The 17,904-nt window shown below is 50.5% G+C and overlaps 1 protein-coding gene across 2 annotated transcripts in view; it reads left to right on the plus strand.

Annotated features, from left to right (window-relative positions):
* The window catches only part of FAM188B (family with sequence similarity 188, member B), a 97,470-nt gene that overhangs the window by 44,248 nt on the left and 35,318 nt on the right, over positions 1 to 17,904 (plus strand). For both annotated transcript variants that reach the window (XM_004676827.2, XM_012720971.1), the window contains 4 exons: positions 4,787 to 4,896; positions 7,354 to 7,470; positions 8,701 to 8,789; positions 17,252 to 17,353. In XM_004676827.2, coding sequence (XP_004676884.1) covers positions 4,787 to 4,896; positions 7,354 to 7,470; positions 8,701 to 8,789; positions 17,252 to 17,353 — 418 coding nt within the window. The remainder of the gene's footprint in view (positions 1 to 4,786; positions 4,897 to 7,353; positions 7,471 to 8,700; positions 8,790 to 17,251; positions 17,354 to 17,904) is intronic.

Below are 17,904 nucleotides of genomic sequence, written 5' to 3' on the forward strand. Positions count from 1 at the left end.
GGGGTGAGGGGAAGCGGAGCAGCAGGGGAGCCCTTCTGGCATTTGAAGATTGTTTTAGGGCCCTTCAGAACCTACAGAGGTCTCCAGAAGCTGATTCTCAGTCAAAATATTAATTTAGCTCTGTAGGGGAAGTCCCCCTTTTAAATGATTTAGGAGTAGATAATCAAGGTGCAAAACAAACAAAGTGTATCAAGTGCATACATCTCAAGTGTTCAGATCAGCATGTATACATCTGTAACTGCAGCTCAGATGGAGATAGGAAACAGATCCACTCACTCTTTAGTTTTGAAGCCATCTTTTTTCTTTTCTTTTTTCCGCAATTCTCTACTCTCCAAAGATGGAGGTGTTTTCAGGGCATGGCAAAAGCAGCATAGACTGGACGGTGATAGACCAAAGAGATGAGGCTTGCGTACCGTAGACACTAGCTCTTTTTCTAGAAGCCATAGATTTACCTGCTGGGCTATTTTGGAATGTAAGAGCTGTCCATGTAATTTTCCTATTGCTTTTTAATACTGTCTTTCAACTGAGGAAAGCAATGAGCCTTTTAGAGGTTACTTGTGAGGAAGCGGGCAGTTGACTTTGATGAAGTTGAAAGGCAGGGCAGCCTGTGAATGGAGGTCGGGGTTTGTTTATCCTAAGGTGACAATTCCTCAGAGTTGTGGTCATCAGAATGGACTGGTGGGGACCGTCTGGTCTGCCCAGGAAGGGGTGGGTCTCTGTTCAGGGCTGTGCAGAATGAAATGGGGAGCCAGGAAATACTGGCATCTGAAGCCTTTCTGTAAGACATCGTTCCTTAAGATTTTCCAATGAAAGCTGCTCCTGTTTGGTCATAAAGTGAAGCAGTTCCTGGCCTTCAGAACCAAGAGGACTTATAGTGGAAGGAGGCATTGAGCACTTCTCTCAGAAGCTAGCTGTTTGAAGTGTGTTTGTGTGTGTGTGTTTCCAGAGGGAGGTAGAACCTTCTTTGCTAGTAGTTCAGCTATCAATTTAGGAAAGGCTATGGAGATAAAAAGATAAGCAATCGCGGTACCCATTCACCAGGAGGATTTATGGAAGAGAGAAAAGGAGAGATGTTTGGGGACTGGGAAAAGGGGCAGCAGCAAGGCATAACATTTGCCTAAAGGAACAACATTCCCTTCCCCACTGCAGTTTGTCTTATTTTGGTTTAGTTAAGTAAACTTCTGTGAGCAATTCCATGCCAGCACTCTCAGAACTTGCTGAAAGCAAGTAGAGGTGACTAGAGCCCGGCCTTGCCTTCTTGTAGGACAGGGTTGGCCAGGCCAAAGGAGGAGAAGATGATGGCAGCGCATATAACAGAGGATCAGAGGTTCTTCTCTGTTCTGACTGAGGTCTGTGGTGGTTTCCAAAAGTTTCCATACCAAGTGGTATTCAGCCTGGCCTTTGAAAGCTGCACGAGGACTTGCCAAGAAGAGATGTGGTGTGAGTGACACCGGCTAAGGCCTGGAGTGTGAGAGAGAGATTACTTGAGCTGACTGACTGTAGGGAAAGTATGGGCTCAGTGGAGAGGAGGCCGGGGACACAGGTGTGTGGCAAGGCCAGGGTGACCTTGAGCGCTGCGCTGAAGAGATTTGCAGCCAGAAAGGAACCTTGACGATCATGTGCTGGTGAGTAATGTAGCCAGCTGTGGTTCCAGATGTATGCTGAAGATGAACTTTAGGGGCAAGTGCCCCTAACTAGTGAGGAGCTCTTGAAATAGTCCAGAAAAGAGGTGCTTGGGTCCTTCGCCTGTTGGGGGGAATCCTATGGGCCCTTCAAGACCTCTTCAAATAGCTACCTCCTCTGGGAAGTGTCCCTGACTCTTCAAAAACCTCTGTACTGATCTCTTTCTTAGCACTTCGATTATATTATTATTTGTTTGGGACTCTGTCACCCTTCTGGACAATGAGCTCCTTGAATGTGGGAGTGTTGCTTTAAGCAACTCTGGACCTTCTCTGTCCCATGTAACCCCTGGCATGTCTTAGGCTCTCAGGAAAGAGCTTGTAACAGTGGAGGGAAGGGGAGAGGGGAGGCAGGAGAGGCTTCAGAAACAGAATAATTTAGAGGCCGGTGAGTGGGAGAGGGTTGAGGTTTCAGCCTGGGTCCTTGGTGGAGGGGTTGAGAGGTGTAGTCTGTTGTCAAAACCAAAGCCTGGAGGGGTGCTGGCCTGAGGTGCCTGTCTGGGGCATCTTCCAGAAGCAGAGATCTTGATGTCCATGGGAAATATGGAGCCTGAGTGGGGTACCTGGGAAAAGAGATGTATGGGCCTCTCTTATATAGTATAATGAATGCAGTACCTCTTCCCAAGGGCAAATAAAATGGTATGGGGGAAAAAGAAAAAAAAACAAAAACAAAAACAAAAAAAACCAAAACCTTTGCTTCTTTTCAACCAGAATGTTATACCAGGGTCTTAAAAATAGCATTCTCAAACCACCGGCATTTGCAAATGGTTTTGTCTGTTTGTCCAACATGCATTCCAGAGTGCTTTGTTTTTCCCTGGCATGGCGGTCCCGCCAGTCTGGGCCCAAGGTCTCCTATGTGGTCCGGAACCAAATCTGCACCAGGGCCAACTTCCTCTCCGCAAAGTCAAAGGAGATTGCCTCTGTTTGGAGTCTCAAGGTTGGGCTCCACTGGGACCCTGCTCCAGCCATGGACTTCCTGGGGCCTGACAGAACACAGTTCAACTCCAACTCTCCCAGGACAATCTCAGATTAAACAGAAGCCTCTAAGTAGGCTTAAGGACTGCCTTTCTGTACCTCCAGAGTCAGTCTGGCCGAAGGCCCTACGGGAGGCCTTCAGGGCCTGGTAGAATTGCGCAGGTTACTTTTCCCCTTGTTTGAACCAGTGGTTGCGGGGGCTGAATTGTCCCATGTCCATGCCTCCAGCACATCTTAGTCTTGATCTCTACAATCCCCCACGTGCCTCCCTCACCCTGACCTTTCCTTCCTTACTCCCCTTAGCCCCACCCCTACTTCAGGAACCCTTCATCCAGTAGCTGACATATCTTTTGCTTTGTTCTTGCAACATGTGGAGTGTTGTTTTGGGTGCTTCTGCTTATAATGGATGTGAGTTGCATTGCTATAGATTTCATTTGATTTCTTATTTTCTCTACCCACCGCCAAGTTCTTAAGACCCAGGCATGTCGCTGCATGAATATCTAGTCTTGATTTCAGGTTATTTTTGTAAGACCATGGATGGCTTCTTCAATGACACAAAGAAAAGTTTCCATTTAAGTTCAGGTTCTCATTTAAATTTCAGACTTACTCCTCATACTGCTTATTCCTGTCCCAGGGGAGGAAAGGAATCTGCAGAGTAAGACATAAAATGTGTCCTGGTGTGTTGGTCTTGTACATATCCCAGCACCCCATCGGCAGGCCCACTTTGATGAAGGCCTGAGCTACTCTGGACACGCCCTGCTCAGTTTTGCTTGCATAATTGCCTTGGGTGGTTTTCACGTGGCTATGGGTCCCTCATCTGAATGTTCTGGTTAATGCTGCTGCAATAAGAGGTGTAATGGTGAGAGGGAGTCTCAGCTTGCTGAGAGGACATAGGCTGGTGCTATCAACTTAGATGGGAACCACTCTGGGCCTTGGTTACCCCAACTATAAGACCATATCTAGAGTGTGGCTTTGTATCCCTCTGACAGAAGGTCTAGCTGGCAGGATGGCAGAGTAATTGGGAGTTGGCCCAAGTTTATAGCAACCCTTCTCTGCTTTCCATCTGTGTAACTTCGAGCCAGTTTACTTAACTTTCCTAGGCCTCAGTTTTCCACTTGTAAAAAGGAGTAATAATCGTTACTCCCACACAAGGCTATTATGTGGGGCTTAGTTGATAGAAAACAAGACACACACACCCCTAATAAATTTAAGCCACTTGTGGCTTGCATATATATATTATATTAGTAATACATATGTATGTGTGTATATATATATATACACACACACACATATACATGTATTTGTGTGTGTATATATATATATATATATACATATATATATGTATATATATGCATGTGTACATTTATAAATCAATAATGGAGGCATTTTCTGTTGGCAGTGACCAAGTGTGGAGATTTACTGAGGAACTGGATAAGGGCAGTAATAAATTAGGCCTTGCATCCAAGGGTGATAAGGTGGTAATAAACTGGGCCTTGCATCCGGGATGGGACTAGAAGAAGGTGATAACAAACTGGGCATTACGTCAAGGGACACAGTGATGAGTCACCCTTTTGGAATCTGAGTTTAGAATCTATATGAGACCCTTCCCCCCTAAAGGGCTGGCAGTAGCTGTGGACCCCACTCTAGGGGCTCTGGCTGCTGTCTGGGAGCAATAAACTCTGCTTGCTCAGCCTTTCTGCCTCCCGCCTTCCTTTCTTGTAGCTGGTCACAGAAGTTGGGACAAAATATTTTCTTTTCTAATTCTGCCTTCTTCATGTTTTTCTTCAGGGAACAGATATGTGTGTCATGTCCACTTTTTGTAAGAAATGATTTTGTGGGCCTGACTCAATGGCTTAGACTCCAGGCAGTTGTATCATACACATCTACAGCAGAAATATCTAGTTGACCAGTAGACAAATCCCAGCCCCCAGCATCCTCGTGGTACAGAACACTGTGGAGTTGTGACTGCTTTCTTCTGATAAAGAAGTGAGAACCCTGAAGGCAGAGAGGAGGTTGGAGAGGAACCCACCTTTCATTATACCTTGTCCAAACTTCTCAGTGTCCATGGTGTTAAGCAATTGCATCTTTTCTTCTGGCACCACGACATTCACACCATTGTGGTTTTCTTTCAGAGGATGTGGAGGATGAGTTGATCAGGGAAGAAGTCATCCTCCTGTCTCCAGCCCCATCTATGCTCAAGTTGCAGATAGTGTCAAAGCCAATCGACTTCTCAGTGGCAAAGGTAGGTATCAGCTTAAAAGTGGGTATGGCTGGATTTGAAGTGGCATTGGGTGTGGAGTATGGTGAATTGGAATTGGTGTGGATTATGGTGTGGATGGTGATTTGAATTGGAGTGGATGAAGTGATTTTGCAGTTTCTGGCCCAACCCTCTTGTTGTGTTCTCTGGGTCAGAGTTAAAATAGTAATTTGGGTGTGACCGAGAAGAAAGCCTGAACTGAGGGTCAGGAGAATGGCATCCTGGTCCTGGCAACTCCCTCATCCTCTCAGAGATGGTGGTGAGGATACCATCTCCTTCCATTAAGCATTGCAGGGTGCATTTCTGTGGGCCCGGGCTGCCTCACCGTTTCTGCAGTGTTGTCATGGGAACCGGCTCTACCACGCTCCCTCCTCTGCAGGGCTCTGGCTGGGTTGCAGTGAGGGAAGGATAGGGAGGTGCTAAAGAATCTTCAGCAATGTCCAGGCTCCACACCCGTGGCCTCCTGGAGGGACCTGTGGTCACAGGACCTAGGGAGCAGTTCCTGGCCTTAGCAGCCTCCTCTGCACGGATGTCCAGATTCCTCACCACCCTTAGCTGCCAGTTGGCTTCCGTCTTCCTCTTGGCCAGTGACTTCTGCAGCATGGGGTGCTGCTCCCCCTGTCCTCCTCGGGTTTTTCAGTCAGGTTCCAGTAGGAAACATAAAACTCCTGGGGACATAGCTCTTCTTCTCCTTCCATATAAATAATTTACTCAACAAAATGATGAAAAAGTAAAGGGATTTTTCTAGAGGCTTTGTCCTTCTTTTCCCTTTTTTCCTTCCTTTTGAAGTCACAGCATGTCAGGTATACTTCAGTGGTCCCAAGTTCGGAGCAAGTGTACTGGTTATCTGTCGCCACAGGACTGGGTTCTTTGCAGAGGGTACTCCTATTTGGGGCAGCACCTTTAAGGTCTCCCAAAACCCCCCTAAAGATGACCCAGTAGTAGCAACTCTAAAATCAGCTAAAAACACTGAAAACTGAGAGCAGAAGAGTCCAGGGTATGATACCAACGCAAGTAGAACTGGGTTTCCAGGCTCAGAACCTGCTACCAAGTGGCCACGCCGTGCCTGGCTGGGAGCTGGCATTCTGTGAAGAGAATGGCCTTGGGTTTCTGCCAGAAAACTCAAGTTCCTAGTTTTGAATCTCTTGGGGAACTCAGTTGAAATACTGAGTTGATTGTAGTTAGTGCAAGAGGGGAACCGGGGCCCCACAACCCACACTTCTCTCTTGTGTGTATGAGTCCACCCTTGGTAATATGTAGACAAGTACTTCTGTTACAGAGGTTTTCCTTGTATTTAATGTAAAGAAAAAAAGGATCTGATTCTAGGAGAGAATACTCTAGTCAGTAGAAGAGATCTTTCCCAGGAAGGGCTCCAGGGAGGAGGTGGCAACAGATTCCACCTGTGGATCCTTCAGAAACCCTACAAAGTAAAATCAAGGCAAAGGGAGAGGAGGTGGCTGGCACAGGGAGGGGGGACCCAGGGGGAGCTCTGCCTTCCCACCCAAGGGCCTGTAGGTGGGGATAGGTTGATGTGTTCTAGGGTGCTGAAAGGTGGGATTTGGGTTGATGGAGATGGATAATGGGTTCAACCACAGCTGGAAGTTAGAGAGGTAAGAGCTGGGAAGAAATGGTGGGGCTGTCTTGAGGGTAGTGGGACCTTTTTTCCACTACTGATTGGGGTATTCATGCTGAGTTTGTGGGGGACCGCTTCTCTTATGGGTGGTGTTATAGAGGAGAGTTTTACATGTAAAATAGAGGGTTGTACTAGATAGAGCAGGGGATAGCAAACTTTTTAGGTAAAAGGCCAGATAATACATTTTTGGACTCTCTTGCTACTCAACTCTATCATATCATAGTACACAAGCAAACATGGGCAATATGTAGACAAATGGGTTTGCTGTGGTCTAACAAAACTTTATTTGCAAACTAGGTTGGAGGCCAGATTTGGCCTGTGCTAAATCTTTCCCAGAGCAATGATTCCTAAAGTAGTCTGCACACGGAATCATCTAGGAAAGCTTGGAAAGGTACTGATGATGCTGGCATCTCTGCACCCAGGGGTTCTGATTTAGTGACTTCAGCCTCAGGATTGCTAAAAGGCTCCCTGAGGGGTCCTCAAGTACAGTCAGGAGCCTCCAAGTTCACTTGTAAGATGAAAGCTTGTGGTTCAAGTTCTCTCTAAGGAACTTTGAGGGATTTTGGCCAGGGTCAGCACAGGCTGGCTTGGGTTGCAGATATTCCAGAGGTAAGACCCTCAGGGTCTATTTTCTCTTTCCTCAAATATGAGAGGAATGAGTTTGTAAAATAAAAAACAAAATAGATAACCCTTCTAGAAAATGGACTGACCCACCAGAGTTCAAGACTGACTCCTGTGGGGGTACATACACCAAGTAGTGCATTGTTTGCTTTCAAAACAACTAATGCAACTCTCTCTTCTTTTGACAGGACATAAAGAACCTTCTGTTTGGTTCCAGCTTTTGTTGTTTCAATGAAGAATGGAAACTTCAGAGCTTTTCCTTTAATGACAAAGCCTCATTAAAGTATGGCATTGTGCAGAACAAGGCAGGTTGCTTCTCAGTTTTCCAAGGGACCTTTCTGCAGGTGCATCACGAGTGGGGATGGAGCTGCTTCCAGCTTGGCAGGTCCGGTCCAAGCACCTGGACTGGCCATTGCCGGCCAGTCCCACATTCATCACTTAGTCAGAATGTCATGTGTGGCTGGGGAATGCCACCCTTACCACGAGTGGTGCACGCTGTTGGACTCCATTCTAAGAGGGAGTAGAAAGAGGCCTGCAGTTGGTGGGGATGTGAGAGCAGATCTTTAGCTGAGCACTAAGAAATGTGCAGGCTTTTTGCGAGCAGAGCTGGAAGAAGGGTGCTCTAGGCAGGGGTGGCAGGAACAAAGGAGAGACCGTGTGGATGTCCAGGGACCACAGGAAATGGGTTGTGGCACAGAGTGGTGAGGAGAAGGTGCAATAGAGGGCAAGAACATCTGGGTTGACTCAGGATGCCAGCATGACTTACATGCATTTTATAAGCTCGAAGGGCCAGAAGACACTTGAAGTTTGGCATCAAAAATGGCCATATGGAGCAGAACAACTGGCCAGGCTCCATTTCTCAAGTCCTGGTCCTATACAACCTGAGAAAGAGCCCTAGGACCTCCAACTTCTGCCCCTCCAATGGCCCAGCTCAACATATCTTGCACTCCCAATTCAGGGAAACCCAAGGGCTGATGCTCTGACCGTCCTTGCATCTGTTGGTGTCTACGGGGATAAGCTTCTCAAGGACTCTTGCAGACCCCAGTCTGTCAGGGACAGACTCACCTAATGAGTAGCAAGGCAGGCGACAAACAGTCCATGAGGAGAACTTGCTGAGAGGAGACTGCTGAGGGGACTCACAGAGGGACTGCTGACTTGTTTGGGGAAGTCCTCCTGGAGGAGGAGGCCTTTAGGATGGACCTTGAAGGCAGCTTAGCTACTTGGCATGCAATCATTTCCCTGCATTACCAGAAACAAGTGGTTTCATCCTGGCTTGACACCTGGCAGGCTGTGAAGAATCATTTTCCTCCCCTCAGACAGTACAGGCACTTTCCTTCCTCTAGTCATGGGTGCCCGGATCTTGGTCACCCACTTTTGGTGACTCAGGTACTTCCTAGAAGTAGGCACCACCTTGTCAACCTGATTCAGAGGTAGCTGCTGGGGGGGAGGGAGCGGAAGAATGCTGTAACTGTGGGGGGAGGTTGGCTTGCTGCAACAGACATTTTCCTGGCTGTAACACCTGCCCTTCTTTGCAGGGTGGCCCCTGTGGGGTTCTGGCAGCTGTCCAAGGCTGTGTCCTACAAAAACTCCTGTTTGAAGGCGATGGCAGAGCTGACTGTGTTCGGTAAGTCAGGATTCACTCTTCTCTTCCCAAGCCTTCTCCCCTGTGCCCAGGAAAAAAAAAAAAACAAGCAAGGTAACAAGTGTGTTGCTTGGTATTTCCCCTCTTCTGGAAAGGGAAATGGTGACTGGATAACAGGGCCTGCACAGCCAGCTGAAAAGACTTGTGAGCATTTGTTTCTGAAAGCCTTAAGGGTGGGCAAGTCTGATCTACATGGTAAGTGGCTGCTGGAAGGGCATATAAGATCAGGGATGCAGCAGCCAACCGACTCCTGTTCGCACCCACGCCAACTGCTGACTTTTTGACTGAAACCAGGTCTTTCTCCCTTCCCACATGACCTCACCTCTGCCAACAACCATCACCACACATTCCAGCCAGCCCCACAGTACATTGCTTCACTCTCTCCGGCCATTTGTTTTCCACCTCACACATTAAGTGTTTGCACATGGGTATCTCACTCTTGCTCATGCAGTAGAGATTTCTGGAACATCCTCTCTCTGCAAGCACAAGTGATAACAGAGAGCCATAAATGAATTCTCTGTTCTCCATAAATGCTTATTTATGCATACAGAACTGAGGTACCCCTGCCAGAGGTCCAGGGAAAACAGAAAACCCCCGTCCTGAACCGTACTTGGTGCTGAGATAGGAGTGGCAGGGGCTGACCAGGGCCAGGCCAACAGTCCCTCTGAAGTGACCTTCTAACCCTTTCCACCTTACTTGCCCAGTTACTGGCTTGAACAGAGTCACCTTCACAGCTACAGAGCTCCTAGTAAAGCACTTGTTTTTAGTTGAAATGTAACACACAAAAGAGAAAAATGTGTGTGTATGTGTTCTGCATGGTGAACAGAATCACACACCCATGAACACACCATACATGCCAAGCAAGAAAACATGTCCAGTTTTCTGGAAGAATCTCCCTGCCCAGTAGAGACCTTCATTCTCCTTTCTCAAATTGTAATTAAGTGGATGCTAAAATCATAGCTGCACAGTTTTGCCAGTTTCAGAATTTTTTTTTAAGATTTATTTATTATAAAATAAATGAGATAAATGCATTCTCTGTTCTCCATAAATGCTTATTTATGCATACAGAACTGAGGTACCCCTGCCAGAGGTGCAGTGGAGGTGAGAGGAGTGGGGAGCAGAACAGGCGGGTCAGGAGAGGTCTGCTGTGCCATGTGGGTCACCCCTGGGGCAGGGATCGAACTCAAGCTGAAGTGTGCTTTACCCCACTGTGCCACCAGGGAGGGCCCAGTTCCAGAATTTTTTTAATGAAGGGTGCTTACTCTTTGACATAGGCATTTCAGTGCCTTTCCCCTGCCTCCAACTTCAGTGTTTGAAAGACAACAAGACCCATTCCTCATTTATTCGTGTTCAGATTCTTGGGGGAGACACCGGTTCCCTACACATACAGGGGAGCTTGGTACAGAGGAAACATGTTTTACCTGCTTAGCTGATTTTGTCTTTGATAGGGTTCAAGTGAAGGTAGTTTTTCATGATTAGTGTGTTGTAATTTGTCTAATAATATAACTTGTATAGTTACTTTACAAAGTAATAAGGTCTTTTCTTTCATATCACATGCTAACTGGTCCCAGGACAGGTAACCATAACCAAAATGCAGAAGTATGGCGACCTGACATTTCCAAGTGATATATCACCTTGCCCCTGTTCTTGCTCCCCAGGTGAGGGATCCCTGGCTATCCCCAAGGACTCAGGACCCTTTCTAGGCACCCACCTTCCTACCTTCTCTCCTTGTCCTGAAAAGAGGCAGGCAGGAAGTACCTGGCAGGTATTTAGAGGAAATTCTGGGTTCAACAAGACATCCATGGCTTTGACCTCAGGGTTGATTGGGCATGAGAGGAAGAAAAAAGACAGGTGGTTATGAGGATCTGCAAGATGCTTAGCAGCTATCCTGACATGAAGAAGGCCAGGCAGGCTTCCTGGAGGAGGAACACTGTAATTTTCCACATCTAAAGGATAGACAGCACTTCTGATTCCCCTTCACACACATCCTTGAGCATATTTGTTCTGCTTTCATTTTTTCACCTCCTAAAAAATCCCCTCAAACCACTTCTTGGGAGCCACTAGGCTCTGTGAGCTTGCACAAAGGCTGTGATTTTGGGGAGGCCTCCCCTGCCCAGACCACATCACCAAAAGGCGTCCTTATTCATCGCTGTTGCTATTGGTCTGTTGTCTGCCTTCACCTCCTCTGCTTTCCCCAAGCAAACCCCATGAGAACTGGAGCCCCTTGGGCTGCCTACTTCACGTCCATCCCTGGCATCCACCCAGGGCCTAGTCCACAGAAGAGGCCCTCAGAATTCTTGTTGAATGAACACATGGACAAATGCTCAAGTGATCCAGACTAACAGGGAGGGGAGGGGAATGGTATTCCAGGAAGGGGAACAGCTTGTGCAGGGACACGAAGGCAGAGCGTGCAGGCCTGGTGGAGGTGCTGAGAGTTGACGGGGATGGCCAGGGAGCTTGGAGGGGCGAGACCTGCCTGGCTGCCAGAGGGCTCTCGTGGGAGATGCCTCATAACTCATTTCAGCTCAGTGCGCCTCAGAGCTGCTTTTGAACTGGAACTTGGGTCTCCTCAGGGGAAGCTCTGGATCATTTCCCAACAGTTAGGATGGAAGGAGTGTTTAAGTTAGTTCCAGAAAAGACCCTTTCTGTCCAGGACATGAGGTGGACTTGATTCCTTGCTAACCGTCCCACACCCCACTAAAAGTATGTGAGGACTTTGGGATCCCCAGGTACATCTTCAAGGGTAGATTGGGGAGACAGGGCTTGAGGGGGTAAAACCCCCTCAGTTGGGCTCCAAGACGGGCTGAGTGGAGAGAAAACTATGCAGCTGTGGGAAGTGAGGTTTTCCTCTCCCCTCACTGCCTGCCAGTCAGCTACAGGCCAAGCACGAACTTGACCCCAATTTATGTTGACAGGTAGCCATTTAAGTGAGGACTAGATGAGAGTTTTGCCCCATGGAAGCACTGCTGGGGAGGAGGCATAGGAAGGATTGTGGCCTAGGCCTCTGGGCACTGCCTGTTTGCCGGGACACTGAGAGGGGAGTTGGGGTCACTTGGATTGAACCCAGCTCAGAGACTGGGCTGTCGGGACTGAGCTGGGTTCTGGGGGAGAGAGCGTGTGGGCAGAGGGAGAGGAGAGAAAAAGGAACCACCACCACTTATGGGTGTGGGGTGTCTGGGTGCTGGTGGGAAGGAGCTTTACTTCTAGGGAAGGCTGTGGGGCTGGATCAGGAGCGGTCGGCCAGCCAGGAAAGTGTGCCTGCTGGCCAGGGCCACCCTGTACAGGAAGCACCGAGGGATTCATGACGCTGAAGTGACCTTGCCCTTTCTCAGAGCCCCATAACTATGGGTGTGCCTCCCCACGTCTGCCCCAGGCCCTGCACAGATATCTGTTCTCCTTGCAGGCTGAGCCTAACGGGACTGCTCCCTGCTCCCTCATCCAGACTGCTGAACATGCTTAAGGGGACTTAGAAAGAGACGACATTGAGAGGCACAGCTGGGGGAGGTCCTGGTGGTGGTGGCTGTGGACAAGAGACACCAGAGGCCTCCACATCCCTCCTATTCTGTGTCTCCCTCTCCCTCTTTCTCTGTCCTGGATCTGGCTTTACAGAGCCTCCCCCAGGGGATGGAAGGCTATTGGAGGTGGGTGAACCCACCCAGGTTAGGCTAGGACTCGGGTCAAGCAAAGACCCAGGGTGGGAGGGGCCAGTGTCCCCAGGCTGCCGGCAGAGGGGAGAGGCCATGGATTTACTGAGGTGAAGCCCTGCAGGTCAAAGGCCACAGAAAGTCATCATGCCAGGTATGCGTCTGTTTAGCCTGCAGGTGCCCTGCTGAGACCCGGGGGTGAGGGAATGCCCGCTCAGCACTGTGCTCTTTATTCTCTCTCTGGCTGGGAGCTCTGAGAGCACTGAACTGGGTCAGAGACCTGGATTACAGATCCTGGAAGCAGGGTTGTCCTTCTTCCATTTGTGATCCCTGCCCAGCTGAGTCTGACTCAGTAAGAAAATGCAAAGGCAATTCCCTGTAAATTATCAAAGACTGTGCAAGTGCCCTGCTGTGGTACAGATGGGGAAACCGAGACCCAGAGGGGACAGAATGCTTACCACTGTCACGCCTGGCTTGTGACGTGCTATCTGTCACACCACACTGCAGTGTCCTTGAAGAGACTGAGCAAAGGAAGAGCCAGAGAAACCAGGAAGGGGCGAGGGGGGTGGGACGGGATGAGCGTGGGCTGGTCAGAGGCGAGGTCAGCGGCGCTGAGTTTAAAACACGAGTGCTGGATGTCTGGACTCTGTGTGCAAGGGCCAAGTCTGTGTTCCGTGAAAGACCTCTTGGCAGGACCTCCCCCTCTCCCCCATGCAGGCAGTCAGTCCAGGCGAGTACGTCGCGTCGTGAGCACCTGGGGACCCACTGCCTTGTGTGAGCAAGGGGCGACATTTGGCATCATGGCAGGAACCCCTCCGTCCCCAGCTCCTCCCAGCTCAGCAGTTATCTGTACGATTTTAATATTGGTTCACTGGGTGATTGATGTTCCTGCACAGGCTCTGTGTGCTGCTATCAGCGTTCCTGAAATAATCAGCTTAAAGTAAGAGCGGAAAGCACCTCTGTCATCTGGAGGGTCCCCTTGATGGCCGGAACGCCTCATAGCGGCATCAGCAGCTGCGAGCTCTGGGCCATTGGGGGTGGGGGAGGGGTGTGGTGCGGGGGTTTGGGGGTGGCAGGGGTGCAGGGGCAGGCCCTGCGGGCTGTCTGTGCTGGGTGTCCTGGCCTCCCCCTGCATGGACAGGGAGGTGCACTGTGCAAGTAGCACAGAGGATGTGAATGTGCCCTCCAGGGAAGTCACGCTGAAATAAAGGCTCTTGGCAGGGGCATGCTCGTTCGCCAGCACTGTCTGGCTTCATTAGCACATGTTCCATCAGGCCGGCAGCCCGCCTGGCCTCAGTCCGGGAGGACAGAGCCTGGTGGCAGGACTTGGTGTTTTTCCACTCGGGGAGGGCTTGTTCACGGCTCAGATTCTGGGAAGAGATGATGAGCCCTCATTCTCCTGCCTGCAGAGCTCCCGGGACAAGGAAGCTGCCCGCTCATCTCCATCTTCTTCTTAAATCAGACAAGTCAAGCCCAGAGAAAGAGAGCACTTGCTCAAGACCCGCCAGTCCTGGGCACGGTCAGGCTTGACCCCAGGTCCAGGGCCTGGGCAGTCTTCTCCCCATCCGCTCCAGTGGCTTCTGAACCTCAGAGGGAGCAGAAGGCCTCCTGTCACATGCCGGCTTTCTTCTCAATTCTCTGTAGATCCCAGACTAGTGGGTACGTCAGTGTGGACAGGTCAGGTGTTGGGTGAGCGTGGCACAGAGCACTGTGCCCAGGCAAGCACGTACATCCTGCCCTCATGAGGCCTTAGACTCACAGTAAGTTCCTCATGTCTGAGCCTGGCCAAACGCTAGATTCATGGTAGGCGTTTGACTGTCACGGTGGTGTGGCGCTGTCCTTGTCAGTGAGGGTTCTCCAGAGAAGAGAGACACGGAGTTCTCTAGTAGAGTGAGACACAGGAGCCCTGGGGACAGTTACCAGCCTCTGATCGGGACAGCCAGCGCTCCGCTATTCGCTGATCCAGAGACCTCAGAGAACAGCCTTAGTAGTAGCCTCTGGCCAACTTGTGTCCTTCTCCCTGTGGGTTGTCGCATTCACGTGTGCACATGTGCACCCACACGCCTGCACCCCTCTTCCTTGGGGCAGGTCAAATGGCAGAAGGATGCTTAGGGCCACCTTGCACATTTATAAGTGGGGCAGCACAGGCCAGAGAGAGCAGGGGCCCTCCCCAAGGCCTGTGAGCTGGGAACCCCATTCTGACCATGGCACATTCCCCAACGCCACTGCGTTCCCAGGAGAGCAGTGCTTCAAGAGAGCAAGCTGGAGAGGGCCAGGGAAGGGGGCGGCCCTGGGAGAGTACTAAATGGAAGCTAGCGGAAAGAAAGATGATTTTTGTTAGACACATGGAGGCTTAGGGGGGTCTCTAATCAGGGCCCAAGGGACGGGGGGCCAGCCCGTGGCCAGGAACCAGTGCCCCTGACAGTGACAACGTGCTGAAGCACGTGCTTGGAGGCCGAACTGCCGTATTCTCCAAACCAGTTGGAGTTGGCCCCATTTTCCCATTTTCTTCCTCCCTCAGTGCTGTTTAAAAATTTCCAGTTTTCACTGACCAGTGACGTTGGGTGAATCATTTAGTCTTTGTGCTGTAGTGTCCTCATTTTTAAAAGGAAATAATATCTTCTCTATAGGGTTGTTTCAACACTGAATGAAACAATACAAGAGAAGTGCTTCTAACAGTGCCTGGCACATGATAAGTCAAGATCTTCCTTGCCTTAACGAATTTGCGTCCTAATCAACCCATTGTAAGTTGAAAACATCTTAAGTCAAAAGTGCATTCAATGCACCTAACCTACCAAACATCATAACTTAAGCACCTTAAATGTGTTCAGAACACTCACCTTAGCCTATAGTTGTGTAAAATTACTTAATACACAGCAGCAAAGTGTTGAATAGCTCTTGTCATCTATTGAATACTATACTGAAGGTGAAAAAATCATTAGCTGGGGACCACCTGTACTCAGTATAGGTTGGCTTCTCTAGGCCTGATTGTGGCTACCCTGAGAGGCTTTCAGTCATGCGTCACTTGCTTCAGTCAGTTAGTGTAGAGCGGTGACTGTTTGAAAGTGACCCTTGTCCTGTGTCTGGAGGTTTCCAGCCTCCATGTCCCAAGCAGAGTGTACAATCCAGGCATAACTCTGCACAATTCCTACCCGTGTGGAATCAAGGTGGGGAAGTCCCCTGCTCACAGCTGTGTTTAGAAGAGCAGTGGGCTAGGAGAGAGCAGAAGATGCCAGAAATGCTGGTCGGGCGTGGGCCGTAACGGCTCAGTGGAGGAGCAGGACACCCAGACAGGGACAGGATGGCCTCTGGAGGTATGGTGGGTGAGGACATGGGAGGCACGGTGGACAGCACATGACTGACCATCCTGCGGATGGAGGCAGGGCAGGAAGAGCTATGACAGAATCCACATTTGTGGGTTCTAAATTCAGAGATAAATACCCAGCCCTTTGCCCTTAGTCTGACAAGCCTTGCTTTCCTGTCTTCGGCATGACCTCTCCTGAAACCCCAGCAGGTGTGCAACACCATGTTGGTCATTTCCTGGAGGAGCAGGGTGGGCTTTCTGAGGCAGCCACGGGACCAGGCAGGGTACTCTTCACTCTTCTATGGCTTGGTGCTCGTTGTTGGTCTCATTGAGTTAAAAGGATTTCCAAGTGCCAGGAGCTCACTGTTACTTTTGCATCAGATATTCCCATCCGCACCGCCCAACTGGGGACTTGACGTTACCACAAAGACAACAGGAAAAGCTGTTCTTCACGGACCCTTCGCTGCATGCCAGCCATCGAGATAACACTTTGAAAGAGGCACCCATCTTTACTGATGCTTCTCTCTCTCATTCACTTCATGCACGGGGACCCCTCCTCCTCATCTTCATCCTAAGGACATCAGCTTCTACTGACTGCCGCCTTCTCAGAGTGCTTTGATGGGCAGGAGTGTGGCATGCCCCCGTCCTGCTTCATGACCTCCCCATCTGCTAGAGTTCCAGGGATTCCATCCTTGCCCGCTGCCTTTCCCCACCCTCTCTGTGGAGATCTTAACTTGTGCTGGTGGTCTGTGAGCCTCTACCTGACCCCAACCGGCTGGGCCTTAGAGGTATCTAGCAATTTCACCTGGGGGTCCCCTGTGCACCTTGAGCTCAGTGAGTGTCAGGAGCACGTCATCATTTTCCACCTTCCACTGCCTTCAGTTCCCTCCCTGCCTTCACCCCATTGGCCCCACCATGTTCTCGTTTTAATTGGCAGCAACAGCACATGCCCATCAGAAACCTAGAGGTCGTCTTGAGGCCTTCCTTGCTAGCCCCCCATCCCTGATGTCTTAACTACCACAGGCTTCTGCACCTGTGGCCTCGATGCTGCTGGGTAGATGGGAGTGAAGAGTGTCTGCCTGCAGGGCTGTAGGGGCAGAGACGTGGCCCCGGTCCCAGCAGTCAGGGCAGGGCCATGTGTGTGCTCGGATGGCTTGCTTTCCTTGGGATGACAGCAGTCCCGAGCACGTCTGGCCCAACCTCCTGGACTCTGTCAGCCTTCACAGCCCCTCCTGACACACACCTCAGGCCCTGCCAATTCCTGGGTCAGCTTTGCTTCTGTGGTGCTTTCCCTGGCCTCTTCCTCCTGCAGCCCAGGGGCCCTCCTTTGGGGTTTCTCCTTGGCTCTGGCTTCGTCTTTCCAGGCTCCGCGGGAGTGCCGGGACTGCTGGGGCCCCTCTGGATGGCAGAGGCAAGCACAGACCACCCCCCACAGGGCTGTGCCATCCCTGGATACATCCCCAGAGCCATAACTGCATTCCCTTTTTCACCCTCAGGCAGCTGCAACCTTCAAACGCCCACAGGAGCCACTGCCTCGCCCTGGCCATTGCGGACATCGTGTGGAGAGCTGGCGGCCGCGAGAGAGCCGTAGTCACACTGTAAGTGCCTCCCGGGGCTGTGCTGCTATCACTCAACCAGATGGGCCCGGTTGTGGGCAAGCTGGCCGTGTGCTTTCTTCACTTTGGAAAATCTTCTCACACTGGCCATCTGGGCATAAAGACCGTGTCTGCATGTCCTCCAAGCCATAGCCCTGTGTCTGTGTCGGGACAAGCCAAGTCACAGCCTGAGAGGCCGGGCAGCTGGCCCTCCATGCAGTTCTATTCTCACATCGGTATGGGGGTCAGATCTCCCTGGGGTAGGTTACCAATCTCTGGCCTGGGCAGCCAGCATGCCTCTATTTCTCTGGTCCAGAGGCCTCAGGGAACGACCTTAGCAATCAGTCACTCTGCCAATGTGTGCCATTCTCCCCCAAACAGGCTCGCACTTGCTGAGAAGGAGTCTCGGTGGTGGAGCCAGAATTGTCTTTCCTCCTCTCCTGGCCTCCCAAGGTGGAGGCTCTGTCCTCGTAGGCCTCTGGCTAGTTTGCAGGCTCTTCACCCGCAGTCTCTGGAGTGGAAGCGTCACTTCATCCCAGGGCTATGGCTGCACT

This window comes from Condylura cristata, unplaced genomic scaffold (assembly GCF_000260355.1).
Source record: "Condylura cristata isolate star-nosed mole 26May11 unplaced genomic scaffold, ConCri1.0 scaffold00005, whole genome shotgun sequence".
In the NCBI taxonomy this organism is placed as follows: domain Eukaryota; kingdom Metazoa; phylum Chordata; class Mammalia; order Eulipotyphla; family Talpidae; genus Condylura; species Condylura cristata.